Genomic DNA, 26,600 nt, shown 5'->3' on the forward strand with positions numbered 1-26,600 from the left:
AATCCTACAGGCATTGTAACATTTTCACAGGTTGGCTACCCTGTTACTCAATAATTGTGACGTCTCCAATGTAATCGTATTTGGAGGTTATTGTTTCCTTTTTTATCTACTTTTCTAACGAAAACAAAGAGCACTATTAATTGGTAATGATATTATAAAAGTCCAGAATTTTTTGAAGCATTAGCGTAATCTGTTTAGGAGTCATACTACCACTTTTATCGTTCGTATAGTAGTACACTTTACACAGTTCGATCAGTTTCGCTCGTCAGTATACTTTTCGCATTTAATGACTTTTTAAACAGCTAAATGGTATCACGTACTGTTTAAGCGGAAGTTTGTATTTTATCATTGAAGATATACATATTATCTGTATGTAGTGTAAATAGCTTTAACCTAACACTCCATAACAATACTCTATTTATGAATTTTTTTTTCGTACGTGCGTGTGTGTAAACAAACAGATATGGAAAAATTAACACATTTATGGAACGTGAATCAATTTATTACAAAATTAAATTGTTCACAAAGTAGAAATTTGCAAACGTTTTACATGTAAGTTGTATTTTATTTATTTGAATATTTATATATATTTTTGAGTAAATAAAAAATTGATTACATACTAAATAATTAATATTATTGTATATTAGAGAAAGATGTAGGCAGTATACGCGTGGAATACAACCATCGTCTCAAAATTTTGGTCCTTCTGTGATGTGCCCATATTGTGGATCACTTTGGAATACTATAGATCATAGCATTAGATTATCACGAGGTAAACCACTTTCTAAATCCATAAAAAAAATTGTACACTCTATGAATAATGGTAAGAAAAGAATACCTGAAGTTCAAAGAAGTTTGGCAGAAAAATGTTTAAAAAATAAAATGAACAAGTTGGTACTTAAATGCTCAGTTTGTTCAAAAAGTACAAGAATATCTTTTAATAAACCACAAAGGGAAAAAGTACAAAAAATTAGGACAGAAAGTATTGAAAGATCAAAAAAACGGAAGAAGAAGAGGACCAAGGATAGAACAGCTGGCTTAAATGTTTCTGGAATTTCAAATTTGAATGAGAAAAATGTTCAAACCGAGGAATTGAAAGAAACCAACATAAAAAAAGTTAGGAGCACTGCAAATTTTATTACACCAACTCAACAGAAAATAAAAATGATTAATATAGATCGATTAAAAAACATAATAAATCAAGGTGCAACACCTCCAAAAAGGAAGAGTTTACATAGTTTCTTAACAGAGCTTTGTTGAAAATTAGTTTATTGTTAAAGTATTTTATAAAATTTTCTATAAACACAAATTCACGTTTATTACATAAAAAACATCTGTAACCCTTTTATACATAAACCAAAAAAAGAAGATAGCGAGAAGAATAAAAAAATTGATATTTTAGTTTTCAAGTTCTATACTAAAAGACTGATTACTTTTATACATTAAATACTAAACAATTTTCAATCTTTGTTTACTTTAATCGTCAATAATTGTTCTCTACATCACTGTCCATATGATAAAATAAATACACTATACATGATGTATTAGAAGCGGAACTCACGTAATGTCGTTCATTAATTATTACCCATTTATCACTCCAGCGGAATCTCCTTCCGTACAACCTATAAAACGTCCATACATTAGATGTCACGAATAAAATCCTCCCAATGGTACGAAAAATTACTATTCATTTCAAGATAAAAATAAACAGAATGTACGAGGATAAAACCAAATTCTAATCCACAATTGCAGATCTCTATTTTTTGGCAACGTGCAGGCGCGTGCGCGTCACCACGTCGCACTTTTCGGTTGCGAAAGTCATGCGTGAAGGTCTACTTTCGTGCATTTCTTGTTAATTCGGTCAGTGTGTCGGGGCAGGAGTACAGGAGAGGAGTTGTTAGTCACCTGAATGCACGCCTCGAGATAATCCCGCTCGGACATTTCCTGGTCCTTCGCAGGGGGAACTTTTCCCCGACGGCGCAGCTCTTGCTTGGCATCGTTCAAGTCAAAGATCGCCACGGGATCCAGCTTGCCCTTCAGTACCAGGCCCGCCAAGTACTCAATGTAGTGCTGCCTGCGGGGAAAAGTACCCAGAATTTAGTCGTGCAATGCACGATGCCTTTTCATTTACCTCGATCAAGTCCCTCTTGTAATGTTCCGGATCACGACCGTACCAATTCGGGGGCAATTTGATCCCCGCACGTTTCACGCAAGTCTCGAGATCGTCTACGTTTAACAAGGGAAGCGGTTCCAGTTGGGTCTCCCGGATCTTTCGAACTAGGTATTCGATATAGTGGATCCTAAATATTTGAATATTTCGTTATGATAAAAGGACACTATTTTTTTAACATTTGCATTACTTTTTATGGACCAGTGTTGGCTCAAAGCTTAAATAAGTAAACACTTTTATTATATGTTTTCTACTTCTTTAAATAGATTTGTTTTTCTTTTTGTTTAATATAGTAACTAGTAAGTATTAGAAAGGAGATCGATAACAACGAAGGCCTCAAAAGCATTATTTTTTATTTTACTCGCAAGTTATATCGTTTTTTCTTCCTTTTTTAATTTATTTTATTCTTAGTCATTTTTATTCTTTTTAGCCCTCTAATATGATAATTTGTACGAGCTTTTTTTCGTATAATTGCAACGGTACCTTGGTTTCATCGAGAAAGGTATTCAATTATAAAAGTGGTGGTCGTAATAACGGCGAATGCATGCAGAGTTACGGGGGAACAAACAAATTACCTGCACAAGCCAGCGTGTCCCACAACGACATCTGAATTGCATACCGCATCTACAACACCGGTGGGAGTTTCTTTCTGCAATTGCACTTTGCACTTGCGCTCGCCAGCCGGACCCTCTGTGTCGTACTCGATTCCATTATCTCTTAACAGCTGTTGCAACTGCATGGGCTCCTTATCTCGAAGATAGAACAGACAGTTTCGTGGATGGTGTGCGTGAAGGCCCAGTTTCGCGCAATACTGACTGACCGAGCATTTTGCTCCCATCATGAATGCCTTTCCGCAACCGCAGCAGAATTCGTACTTGCACTGGCTACATGTAAAATGCATACAACCTACGAAAAAGTATCATTTTCGGTATTTATCGTTAACATTAATCAGAAATTAGTATTTCAATTAAGAAATATCTTTTATCCAGCATTAATTGCCTACTCGACTGATAAAGATATTTGAAATACATAGAGAAGTTACACGAACATGAAATCCTGCATCGGTTAATTTAGGTAAGAGTTATATAAATTTATTTCTGGATTATAATAGACTGCGAATATATAAAATATCCAAAGTATGTAGAGTATTCGTCACAATTTTCAGTAGGTGAATTAAATCTATATTTAGCTTCTATTTCTTTTTATTCCTTTAAAAATGTCCGCAGTCTAATGATAGCAATGTACTTCAATATTTCAGGAAAAATTCATTTAGCAATTGTTTGAATACTTTATACTTAATTGAATGCGTCGCCTATGAAAGCTCTATTCTTTGTTTAAAGTTAGCAGCATTTTAAGAAAAATTCATTGCAATTCAAGTAATTAAGGCTTGAGAGCTAGTTGAAATACTTTACCTCCCCTAGACAAGGAGTAGCGAAATTTGCATTTAGGACAATCTATCCCATTATCCGCGAGGTGCTTGGCTAAGCCAGCGGCTTGATTATCCGGGTCATTCTCGTCTTTCCAAGCAGCAAATTGCTCGCACGTAATTCCTTCGTGCTGTTTCTCCCACTGAAAGTGAAACCACCGTCAGAGAGGATGTTTGTCCGCGCTTGCGTAACTTCCATTTAATTTTCGCGTAATTATCAACATCAGCACGTACCGGTCTTCGACACAGTGCACACGTGACTGATCGACAATCGGGACATATTAATCTCTTCTGATCCGGATCCGCGTAAAATCCGCTTGAACACTGAAAACAACACACATGACGTTTCTCCAATCGTCGACTAAAGAGGATTGTACGGTTTATATAGAAGAAACACCTGAATGCACCACTTAAAGTTTGGATCTTGCATTAATGTTCTGTCTCTCAGCTTTCTTTGGAAGAGTTCATGAATCGGAGGATCTAGAAGTGTTTTCAATTGTATGTCCAGGTTACTGAAATATTCTAACACCTCGTCTTCGTTGGCGTCTTTTAGGTTTGGCTCCTTACAAAATGGACAAACTGCGTCCGTGATATTTCTGTCGCTGATTTGGATGGTGAAGTAGTTCTTCGCGCACTCGTTGCAGCAACGGTGCACGCATTTCAGCATGGACACTATCTGGGATTAAAAATGTGTTTTAATTCAATTAAAATTCAATTATACTGCGAATATTCATGGATATTTCAATTTCTGTGTACATTATCAAAGAACTAGAACTCAAACAAGGGTTTCATTTGAATATTCTAATCTTTTCAATGTTATAAATAGTACTTAGCGTATTTTGTATACTCTTACGTGTTACAGTCTCTCTGTATTCTATATATTTTTGTAGGCTTCAATCTTTTATACATGCATGAACATTCGCAGTCTACTCATGATCAGTTCAAATAAAAGATAAGTTTTGTATTCTAAGATGAAATAATGGGCATTGTATTGTTTCAAGTACCTGACTCATCGCAAAGCGACCTGTACAAAGTTCGCATTCTTGTTGCAAGAAAGCCAATGCCGATTCTACGCTGGAACACTCTTTAGCCGCATGAAGAGCCTCGACGTCTCCAAATTTCAAGGCCAGCAAACTAGCGGCCACTTCCGCCTCATCGTAGTTCGACGCTTTTCCTTCTGCTAAGAGACGTCGAGCAATTCTCTGTAAGTGCAGAGGAAATTCTCACAACATTTACTTTACAGAGAATCATTTCATGGATAATCATGTCATCGACACGATTTCAGTGACACCGAATCGTGATCACGATATTTAGTCATCGACATATTTAGATTACCGGCAATCATTTCACCGACAATGTTTTCTTCGTCACCGAGCTTCGTCGACGATATTTACATTTGTGTCGTCGATTTCTACCGAGTACAAGAATTAGTCGACAACTATCAATCGGTGAATCGTTGATTGACAAGTGTTTTATGTTGTGTTGGATAGGAGCGAGTGGTAGAATCGGTCACGTTACTCGCTTGCACAAACAGGTCTAGACCAAACCAATACCAATTCGTGGCAGGGGGCGAGGAGAATCTGATTTTTGGTCAAAACATATTTTTTTAAATCTGCTCCAATGTGCTCTGGACTAGATTTCTTCAAGCGAGATACAATACCAGAAAATAAGTTCGTACTTTGCCCGAGTTCACTGTGAACAGTTTGTCGAATTTTGTGTCGATTATCGATGTTGTCTGTCAAAGTTGTTCCTGATAAAGTTTAGTGTTGACCAAGTTTGGTGTCGGCGAAAACAGTGTCGGTCAATTTTGTGTACATCAAACAATACGGACCTGATATGATAATTACACGTATATCACATCCATTTAATATGAAAATACGATTAAAAATAATACCGAAATTATGAGATAAATTATGGAATTTTTGAGACTTAGGGTAAAGATTGACGCACAGAATAGTATACAAGGACAATGGGCATGCAAAAATACGATAAAAAGATACTACACCAACGTCTAGAAACGAGCTCTGCATATTTTTAAGGTAACGTCGTCCAGTCCGTGAATAAAATATTAATATCGTGTTTATTTGTCACGGACAAACTACTGAAAGTGACATTATGGAACATTAATACGTAAATGGACGATCGTAAAGAATACAGAATGACGAACACGGAATACACAATGACCGTAAACAATTAAAAAATTGCTCGATGCTTGTGTTCTTTGAAGCACGTTAAGAGATGTTGTTTTATTCCCTGGAACGAAACGATCGTGCCGGAAGAGAGCGTGTTATTCGCGTGCGTTTAAATTACTATAAAATCCCCGAAAGCATCCGACAAATTGGATGATGGAAAAGTCGTGTTCCACGATATTAAATTAAACTCTCGGTGTGCTTTCTTCGCGGAGCGCATACAAACCTCGAGTACGTTTTCGCGTGTACACCACTGTTCTGTTACTTTTTAATTTAAACACACAGCGGAGCAACGCGAAACAAAGCGACATGCTATACAACAGCAATATTAGTCACGGGGAGAAACAAGAGGAGTACTTACCTCGCGCAAACAGAGAAAGAGCCAAATGTGCGCTAGTTGGGTGGAAAAAAGAGTGTGCTTAAAAGATACAGTCAAAACAGGGTTAAAATTTTAACGGGAGTCTGTCGGGTATTTTTTCTCTCTTTTTTTCGTGCGATTTTTTTTTAAGTCTCATCCGCTGTTTCAACACTTTTGATCGAGCTGTTTGTAGACATTGGTCTGTCAGCGGCAAGTACTGACAAAGTCGACAATTGATTCTGACAACTGACGTCTACTGACCTCCCTCTCCGTTTTGGGAGATCCCCCTGTCTTCAAGTTGCCGCTTCTACTTTCCACGTATTCCCGTTCCGTATTTTCTTCGCCCTCGAACCGACGGATACAACTGGCCACCAAGGAGAATCGTTTCTTCGATGTTCCTCCCTGATCTACCCCTCTATCACAGCCTGTGCTCGCTCTACGACTCGCTTTCACTCGCTTGTCGCTCGTACGTCTCGCTTTCGTTACCTCAGTCTTAGGATCTGTCTTATTCTGTCCGTTTTTACCAGAGTTATCGTTCATCTCAAGTTTCCCCTTTAGTTTACCAGGCTTATCCTTAATTGCGTCTGTGCTGTTCTTTAGTGGTATTAACTGTTCTTTTGGTTTTTTAATGGAATGAGTTTTAGAAGTGGTATTTTTTAATGTCTCTTTGGTATTGTTGTCTGAATTTGTCATTTGCTTTCGTTGGTCCTTTACGTCAGTGCTATCAGCTCTCAGAGTTTCGTCCTCCTCAGACGAAATATAGTTTAGTTCTTTATTATCTGTTTGTTCCACTACTTCTATTCCTTCTTCTTCTTCTTCTTCTTCTTCTTCGAAAGAAGAGTCTTTCACGTTCACGCGAGTTTCACTGGAATTAGAATCTTCTTGGCTGTCATTATCAGTTATGTATTCATTTTCAGAATCTTCGAATTCAGAGTCGGATATTTTTGCTTTTATCGCGTTGATTGTTTCCTGTAGCATGATTTCAGCATCGGTTAACTCTTCGATGCTGTCCGACGTACGATCGGAAAGCTGCTTCCCCGTTTCTGATATTTCAGATTCCGTTGCGCTCTCGAAGTCGGAAGTGGAAGAGTCATTATCAGAAACTTCCTCCAGCTCGTATTCATCGCTGGAAGTGGTATCATTTAAATCCAATTTCTTAGATATCGTTTGATCTTCGTTGGACCCAGTCGCGTCTATTTCCTCGTCATTTTTCTCCGATGCCATCGCTGACTTCGTTTTTTCGCTCCTTTCGCAAGTCTTCGCCCGAGTGATTGCAGTTTTTACCATTAGCGTCTTTTTGTCATTTAAATTTCCGACTTTATCCGGCTCAATTTTTCGCTCTGCTCTGATCTTCGAAGCGCTTTCGGACGAACTACTTTTCCTTGCTGTTTGTTGGGTAATCGATGATTTCGCCGAGGTGCTAGTTAACTCGTCACCGGATGCCGCTTTCAGAGATTGCTGAGAACTTTTTGGAGTCTCTTGCACTTGTGGAAGTCGACGTCTCGCTGTGAATACGGGAATCCTCGAAAGGAAAGAATGTTTTAACGTGCCGTTCCCTTTCGAAGATTTTTTAGCCGTCATTCCACTATTTTTATCGTTAGTCTGTGCATTCATAATTGATTTTTTAATTTGTTCACAACCTTTGGACAACGTACTCAAGATTGTCGATTTCCTTTCCGGAATCACTTTCTTCTCCGTCGATTTGGAACCTTTTGAAACTTGCTTCTGTCTAGTATTAGCTGCTGATTTTGTTTTATTTATCAAACTGTTCGATGGAACGATCTTTATGACTTTTGCGATTGTTTTTCCTGGACTTCTCCTTTGGTTCGACAAAGTCGATCTTCGAGTTACTTCAGCCGCGGCATCTTTCGCCTTTGCAATCGTTGCGCCTCTCGGGCTAACTTTTCCAAAATTCCTTCTCGGTATGCCGGTAGATTTTTTAACGACTTTCACGGGAGACCTCCTTCTGCCGACCTTTTTGGCAGGAGATTTGGATCTCTCCTTGACTGCAACTCTCGAGGTAACCGTCTTATCAACTTCATTTGCATCTACTTCATTATTTTCAACGTCTACCGCGCTTTCTCCCGAAATCGTCACGATCTTGCGTGCTTCGGTCGCGCTTTCTGTTTGCAATTTCGCCGTCTCAATCGGTTTTACTTCGTTCTCTGATGGACTTTCTAGAACCTTTATTGGCGCACAATCGTTCACCGCTAACATGGGAGATTCCATGATTTTAATCTCTATAGTTTCAGGTACTCCTGGAGGAACATCGTTAATATTATCGACGATCGAACACTCAGTCTCTGGATTTTTATTATTGGAATTAACGCTTAATTCGAATTTTAATATATTTACAGAATCTTTAATAAATAACGCAGCATCTGCTTTCTTATCTTCTTGCCTTTCATTCCCTTCGATTTCACTCGAGCTTGGAGGATATAAATGGGACGCGTTATTGTTCGAATCCTTCGTGATACTTTCATCGTTGCAGGGAATCGAACTGGAAAATTCGTTAACGTTTCCAAGCACGTTAGGAACGATGTAAGTTTCGAGATTCGTATCGGTCAGATTTAGCTCGACAACTTGACTTTCTTCGTTCGAGTTCGATGCATTATACGACATATCGTTATTAGGAACAACGAGGTTCTTAGGAATGTTGTTAGTATCCGTAGAATTTAGCTTGTTAACGGCAGATTCGGTGTCCAAAGAATGCGAGGTCAACGAGGAACCGGAAATACGAGGGTCACTCGAGATAGTTACTATTGCCGGTTCGATATTCGCTATTGCTTCGCAAGCTGTATTCGCCTCGACCTTGTTCGAAATAGAGCCAGAAAATATTTCTTGGCCATTCTTTTCTATTTTTGACTCGTTGTTCGCATCGATTGTTTCCATCGATTTGTTTGAATTATTTCGTTCCACGATCGTCGAAGAATTTTTTTTTATCTCTATCAAAGAGTCTTTTGTTACATCGTTATTTTTTGTAGGAGATACCGATAGAGGGTGATCGTCTTTGACAGGTTTTAAATGAATATTAATTTGTTCGCGAGTTTCTTTAGAGTCGACAGACTTACTTGCTGAAGTTATTGGCGAAGTATCGATTTTGTCGTTGCTCTGGGGAATGTGACATGCGACAGAGATAGACTGCTCTACTTTTTCAGACACATGCAAAACTGCTTTCGAAGTTTCGTGTACGATTGTTGTTGGTTTGTTAGGAATTTCTTGAACCTTGGATTCTTGGGTTGATTTGGGAGTATTAGTGTATGGCCATTTGGGAACATCGCGTGGAATAGCTTCGAAATCCTTCGAAATTTCGTGGATACCAACGTTAAAATTTTGAGAAATCTCGTCAACAGTTTTTAAATCTTTCGACATTTCCTGAATGGAAACGTTGGAGTCATTAGAAATTTCCTTTGAACTAGATTTAGAATCTTCTGAAAATTCATGGTTAGCAATTTTGGGATCTGAAGATGCTTCTTCGATAACAGCTTTCGAAGCTTTTTGGCTAAGTGTTTTGGAGTTATTGGATATTTCCTTTGAATTAGATTTAGAATCTTCTGAAACTTCATGGTTAACAATGTTGGGATCTGAGAATGCTTTCTCAACAACTGTTTTCAAATCTTCCGAAGCTTTTTGGCTAAATATTTTGGAGTCATTAGGAATTTCCTTTGAATTAGATTTAGAATTTTCTGAAACTTCATGGTTAGCAATGTTGGGATCTGAGGATGCTTTCTCAACAACTGTTTTCAAATCTTTCGAAGCATTTTGGCTAAGTATTTTGGAATTATTGGATATTTCCTTTGAACTAGATTTGGAATCTTCTGAAATTTCATGGTTAGCAACTTTGGGATCTGAAAATGCTTCTTCAATAACAGCTTTCGTATCTTTCGAAGCTTTTTGGGTAAGTATCTTGGAATCAGTAGATATTTCATGTGAACTAAGTTTAGAATCTTCTAAAACTTCATGGACAATAATATTAGAACTTGAAGAAGTTTCGTCAACAATTTTCAGGTCTTTCGAAGATTCTTGAATAAGAATTTTGGATTCGATAGATGTTTCATCTGAACTAGATTTAGGATTTTTTGGAACTTCATGAATGGTAATTTTGGAATCATTAGACATTTTTTTCGAACTAGCTTTAGGATCTTCTGAAGCTTCATGGATAATAAGTTTGAAGTCTGAAGAAGCTACGTGAAGATCAGTTTTCGAATCCGAAGAAGCTTCCTGAATAAGAATTTTGGGATCATTGGATACTTCATTTGAAGTAGATATAAAACCCTTTAAAACTTCAAAGATTATAGATGCAGGATTTTTCGGAGTATTAGGTATAATGTTTTTAGAATTTTCAAAAATTTCTTCAGTAAAGGTTCTATTTTCCGATACATCATGTGTGACGATACCAGAATCCATCGAAATTTCAGAGGATTTAGGATCACTAGGAATTTCATCGATCTTGGAATCTTTGGAAGTTACAACACTCTTAGGATCTGCAGAAATTTCCTGAGCTATTTTAGAATCTTTTGAAGAATCTCGAATAGCAACTCCACTTTCCTTAGAAAATTCATCTCGAGCAATTTTCGAATCTTCCAAAATTTTACACTCAGAATTTCTAACAAGATTATCCTCAGAAATTTTCTGCGATTCAATTTTAGAATTTTCGGAAACTTTGTAATCTACAGAATTATTTTCAAAGTTAATTAACTGAGAAGATGCTGCTACCTGGGTCACGACCGAATTAGTATGATTATTATCATGCGATCTACGATCAGACATAACATCCTCAGATCTTCTATTGTCAGTCATCAAACTGCCATCAATTAATTTCACGCGGTTATCATCGCTAGGTCGAGTCTCGATGATAGACGTTTGCATGTCGGATGATTCACACGTTCCCGAGTCACATGCGACCGAGGATGATATCTTGTCCGATAATGATTGTGCGCCAATGGTCCCGTTGTGTCTCATCGAGCTATCGCTTATGAGTGATTCGCTGTTCAAAGATGCATTGTTAAGTCGAGGATCTTTGATGCCGGTCACGGAAGAGTTGCCAGCTTCCTTTGACGATGATCGTTCATGAATAGGTGGATCGTTCCATGTATGGATTTCCGGATTCGCGTCGAGATGATAACGATGAGATGAATCGACTTCTACCGAAGATACCTTTGATCTATCACTGGTGATTTCGTGTACTGGACCTGATAACTGCTCAGAATTAGGTACCTTGTCTAGCTTTTCATCGCTGTTAATATTATTCGCGGCTTCTGGCGAACTTACTTTAGTTATCGTTGTTTCAGGTTTCTCTCCACTTTGCAACAGTGTTATCGTGTCTCCTGGGACCCGATTCCCGTTAAATTTCACCTCCATTGTCGCTCCTCCTGCGCTAGTATGCGAAATATTATCGCTTTTTTCGTTTTTACGTACCGTTTCGAGATCATGTAGCTTTTCGATGTCAGTCGCGGTCGTTTCGGTTGTTACAGTTTCGGCTACATCCGATACAAGCTCCTCTGCATTTTCGACGCTTCCCAGAGGTACATTTTCATTCTTGCCAAACCCAGTTTCGCTGGAAGCTTGAAAAGACGTGGAATTCTGATCTTCTGTTACAACTTCGAGAACGTTCGCTCGATCGGTCTCGTTGCTCGATTTCTTCGACGACAGCATTTGCATTGCCGATATGAAAGGGCCCAGTAATTGCTCTGGCAGCGATTTCACGGCAGATAACAGTGCCTCCACGGTGGCTACTTGCGTCTCGTTGCCTTCTGGACGAGCTTCCGGCGAGACGTTTTCAGAACTTTGATCTGTCGAGCCATTCTCAGCCGTAATTATCGGTGATTGCGCTTGTTCGATAACGTTGCCCGATTCTACTTTCGTATCTTCCTTTATAGGCCTTAATTTATCCAATGGTCCCGTCGTTTCTTTACTCGTTACGTCGATATTCTCTGAAATCTCCGCGTCTCCGTTTTCGCCGGAATTTTTAAAACTCTTAATTAATTCTGTAGAAGTTGTTGCCTTTTGAAGGGACTCTTTGCCTTGTTCCAACATTTGGTTTATTAAGTCGGCTCGTTCGATTCCAGTTTGCGAAGAACCTCGAGCCGATTCGGACGTCTTCGATACACTTTCGGGTAAACCGTGATCCGATACGTTAGATCGCAAAGAGACATTCTCCACTGAAGGAGAGCCTTTATCTACTTGCACAGCTCTTTGATGAGGATCAGAAGGCTTTTGGGATGGCGATTCGTTTTTCTCCGAACGCGACGAAGAAGCTTTATCTATTCCTTGGCTGCTTTGACCGGCGTCTGAAATCTTTTGAGACGTCGTTTCGCTTTCTTTTACGCGTGAACCACCTTCCTCGCCCTTTACCTCAGCTACTTTCAAACTCATCTCCACCGTTTGCTTTACATTCTTTTTCGACCTGGTTACATCGCTCGTTTTGGCTTCTGCTTTATACAATGATTCTTCTACTATACTGGAAGACGAGACACTAACTTCTTCATCTACGCTTCTACCTTCTTTTGTATCAGGAACTGAGATCTCTTTTATCTTTTGTTCACTCGGATTCTCCTTTAACAAATTTTCTGATTGATTAGGGATGTCTTTCTCAATTAAATTTATCGAAATACAGATGTTTGGGTCGTTGTCCTTAGGTACAGCAGCTGGATCAATATCCTCAGGTAATGTGGGTTTAGTTACATCGATATTTTCTTTTTGCAACTCGTCCGATCGAATTTTTTCATTTTCTTTCGTATGTGAAATTTTTTCTATCGTTAATTTTTTTTCAACGTTGATCTGATTCTGGTTTAATAAATTTTCTGATAGATTCTGAACTTGTTCTTTAATCACCTTTATAGTGGAATTGTTATTTTGGTCTTGTTTTTCAGTTATAATGGACGTATCAGTCTGATTAATTCTTATTAATTTAGTATCGTCTTGATTGGTTCGTTTTGGTTCCTCGTTCTCCACTGTTTTAAGAGTGCTGGCTACATCGAGGTCTTGTACGGCCCTTGGGACCAGATTTTTATCGATTAGAACGATTCGATCGTCAGTGTTAACTTGATACAGATTATCAGGCTTATTACCGAACGTATTCAGGGGGTCTTTGTCATGTTGCCAGTTATCGGTCAGTTGTCTGAGGGCTGCCAGTTGCTTTTGAAAGTCGGCCTGCAACGCGACGAAATTTTCTACGATTGGTGACATTACCTGCTTCCTGGCTTCAGCGTCCGACACGTTGGTAACCTGTTCGGAACCTCCCGTTCCACCACCGACCGCACCTGCTGTATCTGAAATTATTTCAACTCGATCATCGTGAATGAAAAGTTAAGAACGAAACTATCGCTTTGGTAAAACGAATATTTATCAAATATAAAGATTTATATAATGAAAAGTTCGAGGATATATTTCTATGATACTAGGTAAAATAATCAAAGGATTTCTATTATACACGATTTCATTATACCAATCAAACAAATAATATGATAATGATTAATTTTAAGAGGATTATTTAAGAAATTTAAAATTACTTTTTAATTATGAAATAGTACAATACATCTGCGATTTTATTATACAGGCTATACTTAAAAATTATTCAATCTGTTTTTTATTCGATATGATCAGATAATTGATACGTAATATTTACTGACCTTCCCGCGGTGCAGCCTCATCGTTTTCCACCCCAACCGGAGGACCCCAGATTCTCATCAAGAACGGCTTGAGCTGATTCTTTTGCAGCTCGAACAAAGCCGCGTCCTCGGCACCAGAATTATTTTCCAATGATTTCACCACTTCCGCCATTGCGAAGTTGCCTTTCTTCATAATTTCCTCGCACTGTCAAATTTCCGTTTCATTTTTCTCATAATAAAGTGCAACATAACATTCGAAGATTAAAGAAACTGTTTCAAAAAGACGGTACTACTTTCCTTAATTTCACTAAATCAACAAAATTCAACTAACGTGCTACAAGTTCATAGTCAACTAATATTCATATTAATACGAGCTTCTTTCGCTTCTGATAATTACAGACACAATTTAAATATTGGAGCCGTCTCTTTGTTGCAGTCCTTCAATTCGAAAGATTCTAACGAAAAATACGTCTAAAATTCTTACTTTTAGCTGTCTACGTTGAACAGCCATGGCGACAGCGTTCCAAACGTCTCCCTTTGTAGCTCTCAAGGCCTCTTTCGCCTCGATGGCGGAAAGCATCCCGATATTGTTTTCCTTCAGTTCTTTTCCCTGAGTAGTAACTAAAACTTGTACAGTTTCCACCAAATGGGGCCACTGCGTCTTCAGCCAGTCGATCGGGCTACTTGCACCCTGTGACAAGGCCACCTGAACATCATCCGTGGAATAACCGTGCTTCTCGGCTTCCCTTAGAAGCTCCACGATCTCCAAACCTTGTCGTGTCAACGTTGAAATTCCCTGTGAACTTGGGCCAGCTTCGAAGAATCTTGGTTGGCTCGATTCCTGAAACACGAAGAATAATTCGATTGACGATAATTAAAATAGACTTACGAAGGGTGCACACGTCAAAAACAGTTGTAGGAAGGTCTCATCGTCGTAAGATGCACTTTCTGCAGAGTAACAACGAGAAATGAACAATCTTACAGGCTTAAGACTATATTAAGGCTAGTCTAGAACAATCTATAGCACGTAACAAAAATTTGTTGTTTATTAGATTAATGGTCACACAGTCGTAGAGAAATTTGAATGGAGAGAATATTTTCTTAGAAGTTCCGGTTGGAATGATAGGTAGAAGTTGCGCTGTAAAAGGTTGTAAATTGTAATTCCTGCCTACGTTCACACCGAGGCTACGAAACTGGCACAATCGAAATCGTGTGTTAAATTGTATTGGAGATTAGATCGGATTAGAAACCAATAGCTCTCGAGGGATAGCTGTCAAGTTTACCCTGGAACGGTAATAAAGGTGGGTGGAGTCGACGGAATTTCTTCGTGTACGATCTCTGCTGGGACCGCTGATCAACTGCTGAAGATACTGCTCCTGAATCGTTTGCGGATACAGATCTGGACTATTGGCGAATCTAGTTTGTTCCTGAAACAGACGCTCGGCATCCTTTTTATTAATTGTAAGTCGTTTTATGAACTTGCTAGGTCTTTGGATGAATGTACTTTAAATGCTTTGCGTTAACGCTAAAATTACCATGTTTGTAAAAATGACGAGGTTTTCTCGAGTTCTATTGATTTTGCAGTTATTAAAAGATATGTAATTGTCTTTGAAAAAATTACGGCTGATTTTTATTCAAGTTACTATTTATTTTTAATTATGGCCATCCATATTATGAGACAGGAATCGATCATTGTAACGTTTGAGTTACATTTGATAGTTTACAAAAAATATTTCAAACGAAAGTTCATTGGTATTAATTCAAGAACTCATTTTGGGAATATTTTTTAGTTAATTCTAATAATCTACTTCTAACATTTAAGAATATATTATTGGTAGTTCCAGTGTCAAAAATCGAAGTGCGCATTTGTTAGTCATCTTCCAAAATGATCAATCAAACATCCTTCCCAATGAGCTTGATAACTTTTAAAAGCCAAAGATAAAACTATTGTAAATCGTTTTAAATAATCTTAAATATTTGAATTACGAGACTTTTGTTTCGATAGAAGAACTTGAATATCTACATATTAATCTTTCGTATTACCTCCGCGTCGCTGTCTTCATAATATAATAATCCCTTTGAGGTGGATGCAGCTCTTACGAATCCAGCGCTACTTCTTGCTGGAGGATAGTCGTACGTCTGAAAAGTATATTTCATATCCCGTTCGTGCTTCTTTTACCTTTTACCAATGACCCATTTTGCGATAAAAAAAAGATGTCCTATTTTCCCTTACTTGAGTGGAAATGTTCTGAGGAGGAGGAGAGGTTCCAGTGGAAACTGAATGGCTTTTTGGAATTTTCTCGAGCATTGGTCGTTTCATTGACTCTTCCTCATTTATTTTCGAAGAAACGATATTGCTTGGAGCATCGGTGCTCTTGGTCGTCACTGATATATCGTTTGCTATCAATGTAGGCTCGTTTCTTATCACTGACGAGGATTCAACGATTGATTTCTCTGGAACTATCGCAGCAGAATCTTCGTGCATCGCGGAATCTGTAAATTTAAGTAATCAGGTCATGTTCTAGATGTTAATTTGGTAATACCGTGGGTAACGTTGCGGATGTTTATGCAAATTCATATTTTCATAGATAAAAATTCGAATCCACTCAAATATTTGTTTCGTTCATCAAAGATTCTTTTGGATATTTTACACATTTGTATATAACCGTATCGTAGGTATTCTATGCTTTCTTGCATTTCCATTTTTGTATAAATACATAAGCATCCGTAGTCTCTTTTTTACGAATATTTGGAATCTTAGACTTGAATTAATGAAAAACGTCATTCTGATGCAGACTGTTACCTTCGTGAAATTATTACGTATAAATTCTCACAGTACAAGGAACGGGGCATTAGAATCATCGAAAATACAAACAGGCAGGGTATACATATTATTTTTGTTACTTTCTAAGGATTTGTATATTTAAAAAGAAAAAAAATTTGTTTACAAATATAAAAAAATGAAACATTTACTTTCTGTTAATGATATTCAACTTCAAGACCAGAGAATGTTAAGATCTTCAGGACTTACAATGAGAAATAATTCGACAACGAATTCCGGGTGGAAAGAACATCAGCCAAATGCACGCTCATGCTTGAAACTAGCTCCTCTTGAATGAATAATAATTGCGTCAGACATGATCTTAAAAAAAAGAAGAGAAATGAAAATGAACGAGAGAGTGGCTTCATTTCAAATACGACTATGCATTTGGTATCCACTGATCGTGTAGGAAACACTTTTCATGTCTCTTTATTATTCATCCAAGGATATACATCGACAAAGGACAATCGTATCTTTTATTCAGCTGTTTCTTTAATTTTTGTAAAAAAAAAAGGAGGTAGGACAAACAGAGTGCATGGACCGAGGGAAAAAAGGAGAAACACTCAAGAAGAGAACAGGTACAATAATTCTAATCACTGATTCGACTTGGTACCAAACGAAAAGCTGATTTTACGCCTTGCTCTACCTTTGTTCTTTGTGGAACCACTATCCCCGCTCTCTTCGCTGTTTGAAATCTTTAACAGGCTGGTCCTCTTTTCCAGATCAGGACTAGGGTTGCTAATGTTGCTGGACGTAATCGCTAATTCATTTTTAGGAATCTCACTCAAACCACTTTGAACATCTTCTTGATTTTCTTCGCTACTTGGTGGCAACGCGCTGCTCCTCGTTTTGCAACAAACTACGCAGACACGATCCTTTAAATCGTTTATGAAAGTACAATGCTCGCATGCCCATTCTTCGTTAGGAATTTCCATCGTGGTACTCGTTTCCTCTTTCAGTTTCACATTTTTCGGCGACTTGTTACGTTGATCCACACTCGTTGATCCATGCTTCTCTTCTTTGCCTACCGATGGTGGTCTTTCTAAATGTTTACTTCTTTCATTTTCCATCTTCTTTACTAAAGCTTCTTCCCTTCTTTTCTCTTCTTCAATAAATCGTCTAACTTCTCGATTTTCTGTCTCGATATATCGCCGAGCTTCTTCTTGATTCTTATTCACAGATCGCGTCACGTCTCGATCCTCATTTTCACGTATCTTCCTAGAAACCGATTCACGAGATGGAGTTTTTCTAATACTCTGACTATCAGAATCATGAGGCGACATTCTTCTAACAGAAATTCTCTCTGCTTCTTCCATTTCTTTTCTCAACGAAGACTCTCTTCTTGAGACACTTTCTCTATCACGCGAAGCTTCACGACTTCGTAGATTCTTCGTAGCACGTGGTACATCGTCTTCATCCCTAATGGATCGTGAATTATCAATTCTTTCTACTTCTTGGATTCTTCTAGAGGCTTCTCTGGAAGGAGTTCTTCTGGTAATTTGTGTGTCACTGTCTATAGAGGACCTTCGAGAATCTCTACGAGAGGCTCTTTCGAGATCGTCCAAACTTACTTCTCTTCTCACAGAGGAAGCTCTTCTTGGAATCATCTCGTCGTCCCTTCGTCGAGGAACCATCTCTGATTTGTCGAAGTGATCCTCAGAGGAACTGGTTACTCTAGAGCGTGTTTGTAGCGTGGACCTTCTGTCTGAAGAGTCATCGTCGGTGCTTTGTCTACGACGGTAGCTGCCGTTTTGAACGCGATCTAATCGCGAATCCAGCTTGGAGAGCCTGCGTTCGTCTTGGTCATATCGTCGTCGTGAATTTAAAGTGTTCTTTTGAAATTCGTCATGGTTCTTTGGTGATGTTGGATATCGTTTGATAGTGTGACTCTCGGACCACTGATCTTCTGTACTGGTCATTCTTTCTTCTGACATTAGCCGTCTGTAAAATATCGAATTATTATATTTAAAATATTCCAGAATCTTTTTCGTAGAATTTGCGACATTTAGATTGTGGATATTTAGACAATTTCATATTTTTCTGGAGATATCTAAAGAGATGGAATCTGGATTTCTTTTTCTATGATACGGTTTTACACGAGCCATTAAACTTATAAAGTAATTTAATGAACATTTCAATTTTAATAAATTTCAATCTCTATATTTTACAATTGACAAAACTTTCGTTTGTATTTCGATTGTAATTAACTCGATTAAATAAAAAACAAATTTTGTTTTAAATATATTGGAATGATAATTTTATATATTTTTGCATATCACGTATACTGCGTGCATTTTTCCACCTTTGAATTTTCCACAAACCCATAAACATCCGCAGTCTACTAATACGAATTTCAAATTATTAATCAAATTTCTAACTTACTCGCGACGATTTCTATTTAACAAATTTCTAGACCCATCATCTTCGTGGTAGCTTCTTTGCCTTGTACTCCTAGACACACTTCCACGTCTGGTGCCCCTAGAACTTTTAGAGAGCCTGTCGTCGAAATCTGATTCACCAGAGTCTTCAGAACTAGCGTCAGACGGTGATCCCTGCGATCTTCTCGATCGTGATCTGCTTGCTAATGATTTCCTAGATTTCAGACTTGGTGATGGCGAGACTGCTCTCGATCTTCTGCTGGATTTCACGCTCCTTGCTGGGCTATGTGATCTTGATATAGAACCCGGATAGTGTGGTGGAAGCATTTGTGACGGAGGGAATCCCATGGGATAACCCCACATTGTTGGGTGATTTAGACTCATCGTGGAACCACCCATGGTCATGTCCCATGGTGGATTCGGTGGGTACCACATTATTGGAATACCTCCAGGACCTAGATGCGCCATTGATTGAGCCTACAATAAAATTCAATGGTAATTTTAATAATAATATGAAACGATAAATGTTTAATCTTACTGATTAATTTTACATTATTAACTCCAGAATATAAATATTTATAATTCTTACGGCCGATAAAGCTCTTGTTTTTTCCTAATAACGCGTTCGATCATCGTTTATTAGAGCTATGGTATTATAAAAATACAAATTTGGAAGATATCGGAATTTTTTTTTATAATTTTATTAGATCTTAATTTGTTTCCAATAGATTTAATACAAATATCTTTATACATTTATCTCGATACATGACATATATATCTTTTTATTTAAAAATAAATCTGCATTTGCATACGATCAATTCAAAAAACAAATTCATACAAAAATTTCTTTGTATAGTTCCAAAATAGAGACCACGTCAGCTAATGGGACGACATTCATTTGTGATGTTTAGTTTAATAAAATTACCTGATGCATTCCTGGACTCCACATGTGTGGCGACGATAAATCGCAAACACTGGCCGATTGCATCATAGATCTAGGCGGCGGCGGCGGTGGTACCGGAGGTGTAAGTTTCGGGCTGCCTACGCTCAGTGGCCTTGTATTCAATGTATCTCTCGAAATATCGGAGGGAGGATGCCTCCTTCTGTTAACATCCTGCGCTCTCATTGCTTCCTGATATTTCCTGTACCTTTCCTGAATATTCGTACGTGTGTTAAACAATTCACGTTTCTACCTTTACCAGCCATTTTACACGTTTGTTAAATACATATCTCGTATTACTATTTAATACGGAGGCACACTATCAAAAAGCACTTAACAGATCAAGTACTGTATAATGCGTAAATGTTTCAAATATTAATTAGTTATTTTATAATACTCGATGAATAGTAGAAGCCTACTGAATTACCGAATAACGTTGCGGTGCACGTAATAGTAAATGGTATTCGATGAATAATAGGTTGCATTCATTAAACGTCAAGCACTACTATTGAATAATAGGGGAACGTGTAAAATGTTCATTAAAGTTTTCTATTAGATTGGTGCATATGAAATGTCGTTCCTATGAAATTCGAATTTGACAAATAAATACGACTTGTTAAATTTTGTTCTACCGTCAATTATTAATCACATCGACTGTTTCACTTGGAAAGATCAATACCATCCCCCATTCCACCAAAGATCTTTCAATATACAAATCGTTTTAAAAGAAGTTGTAACAGCTACAGTATTCTAAGAATTTTTAAATTCTAGAACCGATAACTTTTATATGTAAACCTGGAATAATGAAACAAGTTGATCATTGAAAAGTATATTGTGTCGAATTGCATACTGTAATTGCTTGAATTAAGTATATATGTATAAAAATCTATTATTTGAACAAATAACATATTATACGCACCAATTTAATGTTACGACAAGAATAGTTGACGAAATAGTTTACCTGCAGCGTAGACATTTTGTCAGTCCCTGATCCTGATCCTGTTCCATCGTTGGTGATAGTATTTACAGACTGCATGGATTTCGACACTGTTTTCGTGTCAAGGGTGGCTGACAGTGGCCTGGTGGTGTTTGGAAGAGCTCGCTTCAAGCTGTCGACTCTTTCGATCAAGGAGAGATTCGTAGATCCCTGGTTTTGCGTCGATTTAGCCTAAGCGCGAAACCTGAACTTTATTACATGGCCATCGTTTGGAAACGTTGTCGTTTTTTCCATCATGATTGTTGAAAACGTTTTCTGTGTTTCTTTTTTTCGTGGATAGACGACGATGGAAAAAGGTATTCGAAAGAAGAAGAAGATGGCGGGTGTTCGCGGTTGAAGGCAGCAGCGCTAAAATTAAATTGCGGCGACGTGCGAGGCTAAATCGATGATAAACAAAGCGTTAGTAGAAAAGAAAATAAATTAAACGATGTCCTCGACGAATCGAGAATGCTTGCAACTTAAATAACGTGAACGTAATAAATTAGACTTCGAATAAATCGATTCTTAATTCTACGTTAGCGACAAAGAAATGGCGATGATCAGTGTCATTGCTGTAAGCTGAAAATAATTATCTAATCTGTGTAACAACGTGTATTTTTAGTGAATAAAATATATGCATATAATAAAACGATGTTTTAGTAACGGTACGGGAAATACGAAACGGTGTATGACGGTTAAATCGAATCACCGTGTTCACCGTGCTCTGCCATATTCACCGTCGTGCCAGTCGCTCGAAGACAAAAGCACGAGCATACAAAATTTGCATAGTGCTTCCGTAAATTGTGTCAGCACGTATCTTTTCCCGCCGTTACGTTATTATCGACAGAGTTGAAAGAGTGAACAGGTATCAGTGAATACGGCAGTAGTATTTTTGCGGTAACGTGGTGTATTAAGAAGAAACAACGTCGATATACAATAATAAAGATCTCTATAAAATCTGTCGATGTATCTGTGGAACAATTCTTAGATGACTATTTAAAGCTCGATGTGACTGACGATGTTCGATTAACAATCTTCACGGTGCCTCGGTGTGACGTGTTCTCTCGCAGAAATCAGCGAAACTGGCGCCGCTCGAAGCGTGGTACAGCTAACAACTAGTAAGAAGCAACATCTATTCAACAAAACAACATTCATCGATAAACGACTCGAGGTCACAGGAGACAAAGTTGCAATTGCTCTTTGTGTTACAAGATTCGTGATCTTCGCAACTTGGTTTCCGTTGATCCCGATACAATCCGCTAACAATCGTCCGAATAGATTCTGGATCTGAAGCTCAAAGGTACCTAGTATCGACAAGACGTCGTCAGCCTGAAAGAAAATTCGCGGAAAGGGATGAAAGCTTCAGGCCAGGTTGCATCCTACCTGAGCGCTCTTGCGATTTCTTCTTGGCGGTGGGATTGGCGGCGGAGACGATACATTTTCTCCTTTTGGCGGTAGAGGTGGTCGCGTTTTCGTCGCTAGATCGGTCAAGATTCTTCTTCGTACGTGGTTTTTTCTTTTTGGGTGCTTGTGGTTCATGTCATCGCAGGCTTCGCAATAATTCCCATTGCAAATATCGCAATGGGCGAAAACGTTCTCGGTGCCACATAAGGCGCACTTGTACGTCATGCCCGGTGTCGAGGACTTCTGTGCTTGCGGTCGGGTCGGAAATTCGATGATCTCGTAGTCTGGGTCACCACAGTCTCCGGAGAGCGATGGCGGTGGGACTTTCGGTGGGGTCGGTGGTTGGCGTTGCTGCTTCTGCTCCGCATCCTTCTGCTGTTGCGCCTTTTAAGGATGAAAAATTGCGTATTTAAGATTGATTGAAAGAAAAAGAAGAGATATTGACGGGAGAGTTACGCACCAGTACCCAGTGGGGCATGGACCTTGCCATGCGCAACCGGGTCGATGGGTTCGAGATGGCCATCGGGCGCCATTTTTCAGCTCCCGGGTTCTGTAAAACAGATATTTAATAATTATTGGAGGAACCTCGAAGAATTTCCACTTGAATTCTAATATAATGTTTATTAGAATTATCTATATCTTAGGAAGTATATACATTTTTACGTTAGCGGTTATGAGAAAAGTTCCCCTAATCACAGTTGTTATTATTCTTCTCCAATGATTTTTATCCTTGTCAGATGAAAGTACATTAACTTTCCGTTGAAGTTTTGAGGCGCACGTGTAATGATATATGTATAAAGCTCAATCCAATTGACAGTTATCATTTATTCAATTACTTAATGTTATATATTACTTAAAAGTAAAATTAGTGGAAATTTGTATAATATATGGATTGGTCCAGGACACCGTAGAAGTAGTTAAGAGTAGAAAAAATGAAATTGATAAATGCAATCGCCTGCACAATGAATCTCTTTAATTGTTTGTATAGGTGCGATGCATTCTTGCAGTCTCGAATTGGGATGACAAGCTGGCAGCATCGAGTAACTCGTGTTCAGCTGCCAAGCTGTACGTGAATTCATGTCATCGCACCTTGGACTAGGTGTCTGAGTAGAGTGACTTCGCTAGACAAGATTTTTCGAGTGGATCCTCGAGAAAGCGTGACGTCACACGGTTGATTCTTCGCCGGAAGAGGCCAAAATCGAATCTATTTTTACGAGGAAAAATCGTGTTCCGCGTCTCGAAATAAAATCAAGCCACGCGACGCTATATCTCTTCGCGTTGACTTGTATACGTAAAATACATAAATATCGCACCGTGATCCTCTCAAATTCATTCAACCTTTCCTCGATATTTAATCCAGACCTTTTGGAATTTATTTTAATTATTTGCATTTACATTTTTCGTTTTTACAACCGTTTAAAGGGCAAATATATTTCGTTCGTTAATGAATACGGTTTACGTTTAGCTTCACACTCTTTTAAGCTTTTTACGCAAGAGATATATTTTATTCGTTTGTGAATGGAAGGAAAAGTATTGCTTTCTTATTTTCGAATTGCATTAAAAATTCTTAAAGAATAACAATTTTTTTTTATTAAAGAAGAGTAATTTCGCGGTTCCAGCCTTCGCGGCGGCATGAGTTCCACATGCATGAATTAGTCCCTCGAATTAGAGCCCTATATCTTTAGAACGTTTACCCCTTCTGTTCTTCTCGACTGTCCACACTCTTTTGTTCTACTACGAGAGCAACAAAGCACCTAATTCCCAAGAATTGTAAATTTAGATTCTGCCACGATCATCATAAGAATATTCTGTCTCAGACAAAAGTAGAGATAAAAATTTTGACAAACATGTGAATTTCATCCGACATGTTAGTTAATTTTAAGGTGAGAATTGCCTCGATAAAAAGCGAACGTGCTACACGAAACTCTATTTCCCGACAAAATTGCAAAAGTCTACAAGAGTTGGTCACGTTCCAACTTCTAGCTCCTCCCTACCCACTCGAGTTTCTTCTCCAAACATTTTTCTAACTACGTAATAATATCCCTTCGCGAGCCTTATTATCTTCCATCTAACGAGCAAGCATCAGTTTCGATTTTGTAGTGAAATATTCATCGTGATCGTCATCCATCACTTCGAGAAATTTCAAGACCAATTATAGGAAGAATCGTACGGAAAGAAACTGATTATTCCACACTGACACGTGTCACAAATCACGCAGACCCCGGAAACCAGCCATAAGTACATAAAACTGCGTCTCCAAGTCCGATCCAACTAAATTAGAACGCTATATATATCCATTCCTCTTGGTGGTTTCACACGAAGCGGAATATTCAGATGCTTTCGCCGCGATAGTGTCACCGAGCTGCACGCCTGTAAAAGCGTAGCTAGCATCGCGTGTCTTCATAAACAATCCGCTTTTCAATCCCCGGTTTCTGGTCTGCACCGGAAGAAAAAACGTGGAACTGCACGTGAAACCCACGGAAACACGGACACGAGCGTATATCCTCTCGTGTCTTCCGCGGTACATACACACGAAGATTCGCATCGATTGTGCGTCTTACGATGCACTTCCGTTTCACCTCGCGAAAGTAAAACCGGTGAAATTCGCTGGTTTATTCTCATCGATTCTGTTTGCCTCTCATCGCGCTGCTTCGTCTCTCGATCGCTTTAGGTTTACATCCTTTTGGAACGATTGAGAAAATTTAAGTGTGCTCGATTATCTGTGCTGTATTTTTGTGTTCTAACATTCTTACATCACGTTACTATGCAAGTTCGACGATGGGAGGCCTAATGCTTTCCACAAACTCCTATCTCCTCAAGCTTCTTTAAAATAATCACGGAAATGTAACATGACATAAATCTCTTCGATTGTTGCCATAGGTGTAACGAATTTTCGTATTTTCGCATTCTTACATCGTCACTACTTTATGCAACCTGAATGCCGCTATTTTATGCGAGGGGGAGACCTAAAACTCCCTAGAGTTTCATTGAAATAATTACAAAAACGTAACGATGAATCTTTTCCATTGTCCGCATCGGTACAGTGCGTTCTTGCTCCATCGCATCAACACTTTTCCACACAGTTTGAATAAGATAAAGCTTATAGCTCTCTATATAAAGTTTTTATTTCCTCTAAAAAATACATTCTTCCGCGAGAGAAAGAGAGAGAGAGAGAGAGAGAGAGAGAGAGAAAGAGAGAATTTGGGAGAATTTCAAGGCGTCGACGAAGAAAAGAGTAGAATAGGGTAAGATGGTGGAAGTTGTACGCGGTGGAGCGTTTCCAGATTGATGCACCGTGTTATCGGCGAGCACGTAGAAAACAAAGGACGCACTGTGGGCCCGGGATCAGGGAACGTCACGCACGGGCACCGATACGCGGCAGATAATGGCACTCGTGAAAGGAAGATCGACACTCACATTCATGTGGGACCTCGCGGAGGCGATTTCTCCGGTTTTCCTCGGGAACTGGTCGTCACGGTACTGGCTGCTTCCGACCGTTCGGCACTGCTCGTCGTCTACAAGAAGCTGTTGCATCGCCACCAGCCGAAATCTATTTCCGTAACGTTGGCTCGCTGGACCGATGCCACCGTTTTACCGAAGTCTCCCCGTTCGCGTAAATATATCGCGACGCCGCGCGCGTTTAGAAGCGTTAGAGCTGGCACTCGCTCGACAAAACCCAATGGTGTCTTTGTACGTTCTTTAGAGACACGCTATATAGAGGGATCTGAGCTTTTTTGCGCGACTGCGAGTTCCATCGGGAATCGTGATGGGAAAATTGGGACAATTCGTGTGGGACGTTCGTCGGAGATTTTGTAGGGTGGAATGGAGGAAATATACACACGAGGGTAACTAATGGTGCAACTGGGAAAAGGGTGGTTATATGGGACAATATGAGTCGAACATGTGGAGTAAGAATTTTTTGTACGAGGCCTCGTTTGTGGAAAACTTGGTTTTAGATATCTGTTTGACACATTGTTATCGATTATCTAATGCAATGTGAAGATAAATAAAAGATATAAAGATATATGATATAAAATACAAAAAGGAATATTAATCTGCGATGAGACCAATTAAGAGATATAGTTATGTAAATGTACGCTTAGAGAAGACAACTCTGATAAGTGACATTTTTCGTTTTTTACAAGGGCGATTTTAAAACTCAATAGGTCAACCAACCTTCAATTATATCGGGACTGTGCTTCGATTTATTTTTGAAACTAAATATACATTTTGGCTATCTTGATGGTTCTAAAAATATGAATTGTCGTAACATTAGCTTTTTTCCTAAAATTTCGTAGGTTTGTCATCTATTTTAAGATATTAGGTTG

The 26,600-nt window shown here is 38.6% G+C and overlaps 2 protein-coding genes across 5 annotated transcripts; one reads left to right on the forward strand and one right to left on the reverse strand.

Annotated features, from left to right (window-relative positions):
- The first annotated feature begins 7 nt into the window (after window positions 1-7).
- Window positions 8-1,556, forward strand: LOC126867022 (uncharacterized). Of its 4 annotated transcripts, none has more exons than XM_050621107.1 (3): window positions 8-143; window positions 462-552; window positions 648-1,556. In XM_050621107.1, the coding sequence occupies exons 2-3, from the start codon at window positions 464-466 to the stop codon at window positions 1,258-1,260; spliced, it is 702 nt and encodes a 233-aa protein (XP_050477064.1). In that variant the 5' UTR covers window positions 8-143; window positions 462-463; the 3' UTR covers window positions 1,261-1,556. The 4 variants fall into 4 exon arrangements, with proteins under 4 accessions (XP_050477064.1, XP_050477065.1, XP_050477063.1 ...); XM_050621108.1 differs by having other exon boundaries at window positions 36-552; window positions 648-823; window positions 911-1,556; XM_050621106.1 differs by having other exon boundaries at window positions 37-369.
- On the reverse strand, window positions 1,293-25,841 carry LOC126867025 (E3 ubiquitin-protein ligase lubel). The gene is made up of 22 exons (XM_050621111.1): window positions 25,690-25,841; window positions 22,733-22,822; window positions 22,252-22,656; window positions 20,854-21,060; window positions 19,878-20,105; window positions 18,957-19,429; window positions 17,221-18,515; window positions 15,987-16,246; window positions 15,797-15,892; window positions 15,037-15,201; window positions 14,238-14,594; window positions 13,775-13,958; window positions 9,827-13,414; window positions 6,405-9,424; window positions 4,601-4,798; window positions 3,994-4,272; window positions 3,831-3,920; window positions 3,583-3,739; window positions 2,746-3,076; window positions 2,175-2,300; window positions 1,906-2,074; window positions 1,293-1,622 (listed from the first exon to the last, which is right to left on the reverse strand). The coding sequence occupies exons 1-22, from the start codon at window positions 25,804-25,806 to the stop codon at window positions 1,593-1,595; spliced, it is 11,865 nt and encodes a 3,954-aa protein (XP_050477068.1). The 5' UTR covers window positions 25,807-25,841; the 3' UTR covers window positions 1,293-1,592.
- Between the last annotated feature and the right edge of the window lie 759 nt (window positions 25,842-26,600).

The sequence above is a fragment of the Bombus huntii genome, chromosome 6 (assembly GCF_024542735.1).
Source record: "Bombus huntii isolate Logan2020A chromosome 6, iyBomHunt1.1, whole genome shotgun sequence".
NCBI classification, from domain to species: Eukaryota; Metazoa; Arthropoda; class Insecta; order Hymenoptera; family Apidae; genus Bombus; species Bombus huntii.